At 60.4% G+C, this 6,539-nt stretch overlaps 1 protein-coding gene across 1 annotated transcript; it reads right to left on the reverse strand.

Annotated features, from left to right (window-relative positions):
• Positions 1 to 1,002: 1,002 nt before the first annotated feature.
• Positions 1,003 to 3,673, reverse strand: Mafa (MAF bZIP transcription factor A). The gene has a single exon (XM_076556107.1). It carries the CDS (start codon positions 3,343 to 3,345, stop codon positions 2,260 to 2,262), a length of 1,086 nt encoding a protein of 361 aa, XP_076412222.1. The 5' UTR covers positions 3,346 to 3,673; the 3' UTR covers positions 1,003 to 2,259.
• Between the last annotated feature and the right edge of the window lie 2,866 nt (positions 3,674 to 6,539).

Here is a 6,539-nt window from a genome sequence, read left to right on the forward strand (position 1 = left end):
TCCATTGGGCCTCCAGCAGCCAAGTTTCCCTCAACTCAGAGCCCTTTCTTGGGAAGACACCATGTGTGAACTTCCTCAGTGCAGCGGGAATTTGCAGGTCTCGCCTCACACTGAATTAGTTCTTTTAACTCAATCCAGAGTGTCCATTTCTTTCCTTTCCAACAGCATTTGGAAATCTCCCCCAAACAGCATCTTCCCCAAAACGCTGGCTCAGCTGCTCCCAGCCTGGGGTCCTACGGTGCCCTCCCTGAGTTTTATTCTAAGGCAAAAGGAGCCGGGGGGGGGGGGGGGACAAAGGTGATTTGCCTTTCTCGGACCTGGGATGGAGACTGAACGACTGAACTCGGGGGGGGGGGGGGGGGGGATTGTCTCAAGACTGAAGCTGCTGTGCAACGGATGTAGAGCTTCCGACTTCCGACAGAGCCACAGTCTAGGCAGGAGCCCCTCTGGGCTCTAAATTTGCAAACTGCGGACCTTTACACTCTCACGAAGCGAGGGAACTGTCATCTAAAAGTCTGTAGCTGCCCACAGCCTCGAAAGGTGAGATTCTCAGAGATCTCTCTTACTAACCCAGGTTGGGCTTGCATGCTTTGGAGAACAGAGGCTGGGCCACCCCTGGGAGAGGGACAGCTGGCAAGAACAGCCAGGACAGCTCGGGCCACCAGAACACAACTGCAATGCACTTGAACTCGCCACCAAGGACGCCTACAGCCTCTGCCCTGACCTGCCTCTATGGCAGCCCAGCTCCTAGAAGGCCAGCCAGAGAATGCTGTCTTGGGTACTGACAGATACATTTGCCTCCTCGTCAAGTTCTCCCTGTTCTTGCCTCTCTGGACACCGCAGCTCAAGTAACACTCAGTCCAGGGACTTCCATATTTTTTCTATTCCAGGGGAAACATGTAAAAAATGAAAGCCACAGACACATCAGCCAGGTTCCAGTGACTTTTGGATCTAAACAGATTTATTATTATTTTTTTAAATTTTTCCTTTCCTCAGTTTCGTAACAAATGAAAAAAAAAAAAAAAAAGAACACAACAAAAACCAACAACACAATTTTTTTTTTCAACGAGTTGTCTAGCGTCCTGTTCAGAAGGCTCAGCAGGAGCCGCCCGGGAGCAGCACAGGACGGGAGGAGCCTCAGAGCACCAGAGCCAAGCCTCAGAAAACCAGATCTCAGCCCGTGCCGAAGCGCCCAGCTTAGAGAGTGCCCACCGCCGGGCCTCTCCCCTGGCTAGTCCAAAAAAAGCGACCAAGTTTTAAAAAAAGATTCCACAAACGAAACACCATTTAAATTAAATAAAAACACCTTACCACCCGCCCATGCCAGGAGGTTCAGGCCTAAGCCTCCTCTTTAAAAATTTTCTTCTAGAACTGTGCATTACTTTTAAAATTCTTTCGATTCTCTGGAAGGTTAAAATAAGATATATTTCCCCAGGAGTCATAAATACGATCTGGTGCATAGAGAAATAGCAGCGCCGGAGTCCGGGCCAGCCCCCACCCGGCTGAGCACGGCCGCCCCCCACCCCCCTCCCCCAGTCGAGTACAGCAGGGCAGTGGGACCGACACGCAGGTAAGTTCCTCGGCTTCCTCTATAGGGAGAACCGGACGGGGTGGGGACAAGCGGGCTGGAGGGCAGGCAGGGCCGGACCCCTCGGAGCGAGCGAGCGAGCGAGGGCACATGCGGGCACTCGCCGACCTCCGAGGGAGCCTCTGGGCTTTCTAATTATCAAGCAAAATAAATATTCCTGTTGCGAAAATAAGACCGCTTTAAAAAGGAGGAGGAGGAGGAGTAAAAACAGGGCTGGGAAAGAGAGACAGAAAGAAAGACGACGGAGGAGCGCAGGGCCGGCGGAGGCTACCGGGAGCTGGTGGCCGCGCGGCCCCGCTGCGGGTGGGCGGAGGTCGGGACGCAGAACTGCGCTCCACGTCTGTACAAGTGATCGTTGCCGAGGAAGTCAGACCTGGCTCGGGCTTCGCTAGTATTCACCCTTCCCGGGGCGCCGAGGGACCTCGACAACGTCTAGACGGCGACCCCGAGGACGTTCAGAGCGGGTGGCCCGGCGGAGGTGGCGCACCGCGGTAGCTACCTGGAGCCGGGAGCTTCGCGGCGGGACGCACACACAGGGCGGACCGGAGGACCACGGCAGCTGCACCGCCCGCGCGCGCGCGCGAGTCCCGGGCTTCAGAGTCCGAGCCGAGGCCGGGGCGGCCTGCGCCAACTTGTCCCCGGCGGCGGCGGCGAGGCCCAGGGTCCGGCGCTCACAGGAAGAAGTCGGGCGCGCCTTTGGCTGCACCGGGGCCAGCCTGCGCCGGCGAGGGCTCCCGAGGGAAGCCGGCCCCGCCCGCGCCCCCGGGGCCGCCCCGGCCCGCCAACTTCTCGTATTTCTCCTTGTACAGGTCCCGCTCCTTGGCCAGACGCCCCACCTCCAGCTTCAGCTGCTCCACCTGGCTCTGGAGCTGGCACTTCTCGCTCTCCAGAATGTGCCGCTGCTGCACCCGCTTGAAGCGGCACGACTGCGCGTAGCCGCGGTTCTTGAGCGTGCGCCGCTTCTGTTTCAGTCGGATGACCTCCTCCTTGCTGAAGCCGCGGAGCTGCCGGTTCAGCTCCCGCACCGACATGGACACCAGCTGGTCGTCGGAGAAGCGCTCCTCCAGGCGCACGTGGTGGCCCGCGCCGCCTCCGCCGTGACCCGCGCCTCCGCCGTGGTGGCCCGCGCCGCCGTGGTGGTGGTGGTGGTGATGGTGGTGGTGGGCAGAGTGGTGGTGGTGAGCAGCGTGGTGAGCGCCGTGGTGGTGGCCGGCACCCATGTCGTCCGCGCCACCGCCGCCCGAGAAGCCCTGGCCCCGGAAGGCCTCATAGGCCGCAGCGGCCGCCGGGTGGTGCGCGCCGTGGTGCGCGCCGTGGTGGCCGCTGCCGATGAGAGCCTCCACGGCGTCCTCGGGCGTCAGGTTGAGCGCCTCGGGGTTCAGGTGGTGCTGGTACCCGCTCATCCAGTACAGATCCTCCAGCACCGCTTTTCCTGCGGCGCCCCCGACAGCGCCGGGGCCTCCACTCGGCGGCCCCGGGGCGCCCCCGGCCTGAGCCGCGCCGCCCCCGCCGCCCGCGCCGCCGCCGCCGCCGGTGCCCGGGCTGGGTGCGCAGAAGCTGGGCGAAGAGGGCACCGAAGAGCAGGGCGTGCTGAGGGGCGTCGAGGACAGCGAGCCGGGCGGCAGGCGGTGGCAGAAGCGCTCGGCCTCGGGCGGCTCCTTCTTCACCTCGAACTTCATCAGGTCGAAGTCGTTGACGTACTCGATGGCCAGTGGGCTGCTGGGCAGCTCTGCGCCCATCGCCAGCTCCGCGGCCATCGCCCGGGGCCCCAGCCCCGCCGCCGCGCCCGGCCGCGCCCCGACGGGCGGCGGGGGAGCGGGGGGAGCCGCGGGCCTCTCTCCCCCTAGCTCCCCCCCTCCGGGCCGAGGTTCGTGCCGCGGTGGGCGCAGGCTCGGGTCGCGCCGCCGAAGGGTGCAGGAAAAGTTTCGTGCAGTCAACTCCGGGCTGCGCTCAGGGAGCGCCGCCGGCCAGGCCTCTCGGGCGGCCCCCCGGCCCGCTGCGGGCGGGCGAAGGGCCCCGATCCTGCGCTCCTCCTCCTGCTCCTCCGCCGTCCCAGCCTGGAGGGTGCAGAGGCCGCGCCCCGGGCTCCGCCGCGCTCGGGGCTCTCCCGCCCCGCCCCGCGCCCCACCCGCGCTGCCGGCCGGCCCCGCCTCCCTCGACCCAGCGCCGAGCCGCGCAAGCCTTTATAGAGACGCGCTCCTGGGCCCGCCTCCCCAGGTGGGGGCCGGCGCCCCCGGGCCAATCGGAGGCCCAGCCCTGCCGCCCTCATTTGCCTATCCCCATGGCAACCGGGAGCCCAGCTGTCAATCTCCTGCGGGAAACAGCTGTGGGAAGGGGTGGGGATGGGCCGCCGGCAAGAGGAGTGGGCAGGGCCCCCTGGTGGCCGCCGCGTGGGACTGCACAGCGGAGGGCGCGAGACCAAGCGACAGACTTCTGCCAACTGGGCCCTGAGGTCCCAGGATCGCACAGCAGCAGAGGGGGCGGTGAAGGTGCGCCCAGGGGATTCCCTCGACGTCTCGGTTCCGTTAGGTGGCCTAGCTGGCTGTGTGTGTCCCGCACCCGGCACGACCGGCCTGGAGTCCCCAGAACGGGGACCTCTAACCATCCTGACACCGGTGACTCCGAGCTGCCCGGGAGCGCCGGCTATTTTTATCCTGTGGTTGGGACGGGTTCAGGAATTCAGTCAACAAAGTTGCTGGCACCTCGGGCGGCGGCGGCGGGATGCACGGTGGAACCGCAGGCCTCTCTGACCGGTGTGGTAGGTGGAGAGGGACAGATGCCTGTGGACCGCCATGGGGCTAAGGGAGCAGATTTCGGGGGGACCACCTGAGTAGAGGGCCCATTGAAGGCGGTGGGGCTGACAGGCCTGGACGCCAAGCGGGGCCCACAAGGAATCTTAGACCCAGCTGCCCACCACTGCGGTTTGGAGGCGCCTTGCAGGGTGGGCCCGAGTTGAGGTGGCAGGTGGAAAACAGATTGCCATCTTCACTCCCGCTGAATGTCTCTCTACACCTACTGGGAGGCAGACTCAGCGCAAGAGAAACACAAGAAGAAGGAGGGTAGCTGACAAGGAGGTGTGAGCTCTGCGACCCCCCCCCCCCCTCCCAGAATTCCTGACCCCAACAGAAGATGGAAAAGGAGTGCACTTAGGAGCAACATCTGGGCATGACTCGGAGCTGGCGTTTTTTGTCCTCTGTTATCTTCATTGCGGTTATACTCCTTTAACTATTAAAAATAAAAATCTTCAATGTAAACCATTTGTGCACAGAAAAAAGCCTGGAAGGATGTTCACAAGATACCTATCCCAGGATGCCTCGATGCCAGAGGCTTCGCCTGCTCCCTCCCCAGGTGCCTGCTATTTGACAGGGAGACTGTCTGGCAGCTAGGAGTGAACAGCTCCCAGCTCCCCCACAAAAGTCTCCCCTCAGCCTGTCCCAGAGGAGGAGGCTTCAGAGACGCATCGCTGGAACACATAGCTTGGGACTCTGTAGCGCTGAGGTGGTACCCAGAGCCATGTCAGTGTATATGCCCATTCTACAGATGAGAAAACAGGCTGTGAACGGTAACAGGCTTTGTCCAAGACGACCTGTATCTATCGGTGGACCTGGGCGCAAAGGGGAGTCTTTTTTTTTTTTTCCCCCCCGAGACGACCTGTATCTATCGGTGGACCTGGGCGCAAAGGGGAGTCTTTTTTTTTTTTTTCCCCCGAGACAGGGTTTCTCTGTGTAGCTTTGTGCCTTTCCTGGAACTCACTTAGTAGCCCAGGCTGGCCTCGAACGGGGAGTCTTTGAGATAGATCATGAGGTCTTCCCAAGTGAGCCAGTGTTTCAGTAGCCCCTGTCTCCTACAGCTTGGCAAAAGGCTGAGTCCCAGAAGCCCAGGGTCTTAAGGATGAGCTACAGGTCTGGGCATTGCATCCCATGTGGCCTTGGGCATAAAGAGTAGAGGAGGGAAACGCTCATACTGGACGGCCTGTCTCCTCCAGGCCTGGTTTTTGTTTTTTGCCTGCCTACTGTAAGAAAAAGGAAAAAAAAAAAAAAAAAAAAAGCAGCCAGGTATGGTGGCGCACACCTTTAATCCCAGTATTCAGAGGCAGGCACATCTCTTGAGTTCAAGGCCAACCTGGTCAACAGATCAAGTTCCAGGACAGCCAGGGTTATACACACACACACACACACACACACACACACCCCAAAACCAAAACCAAAACCCTGCCTCAAAAACAAACAAAGAATAAAAAAAAAGCAAAAGGAGAATGTTGACTCCCTCCCAGTGTGCCAAGAACCATCATAAGCATAGCACCTCAAAAAGTGTGTTCACTCACTGTTTCAGGGCCTGGCACTCGATTCTGTTGGCATTTCCCAGGCTGCACTGAGCTGTGGTCTCATCTACGACAGGGTTGTTTGTTTGTTTGTTTGTTTGTTTGACTCTAGGACAGTTGTTGACTTGCTGCTAGCTGGAGGCTGCTGGGTTGGCTGAGTGAAGTGTGGGGAAAACTGAGGAGACAGGAGAGCCTCAGACGTGAGCAGAGGGAAGGGTGAGCCCTGAATGCCGGGAGATAGCCTGGGCTGGGACGAACTGCTTGGCAGAATAGCCAGGGCAGCTGGATCAAGGTCAGACTTGTGGGCGATGTTGAGGAGCCTGGGAGACCACATGTGGCCCAGGGATTCTTCAAGGGCTCTGAGTGGAGGGGAACTGGACTGTGAGAAGTGATGGGAAGGTTAGGGTGCCCATCATGCCACCCCAAACAACCAGTACCACCTACCTCCTGAGACTACTCAAGGCTGCTGCTTGCTACTGGGCCCAGTGTACGGGATACTCGGCTCAACAGCTCCAACGCCTATTGACAACGCCAGGATGACAAATACACCTATTCTCTACCCTTGGGTCCTTCACTCAGAGGAAGCAATATCTGGGCCCTCTGATCAATGCAGCTGGAAGGCTCCTCAAC

This window comes from Peromyscus maniculatus, chromosome 20 (assembly GCF_049852395.1).
Source record: "Peromyscus maniculatus bairdii isolate BWxNUB_F1_BW_parent chromosome 20, HU_Pman_BW_mat_3.1, whole genome shotgun sequence".
NCBI classification, from domain to species: Eukaryota; Metazoa; Chordata; class Mammalia; order Rodentia; family Cricetidae; genus Peromyscus; species Peromyscus maniculatus.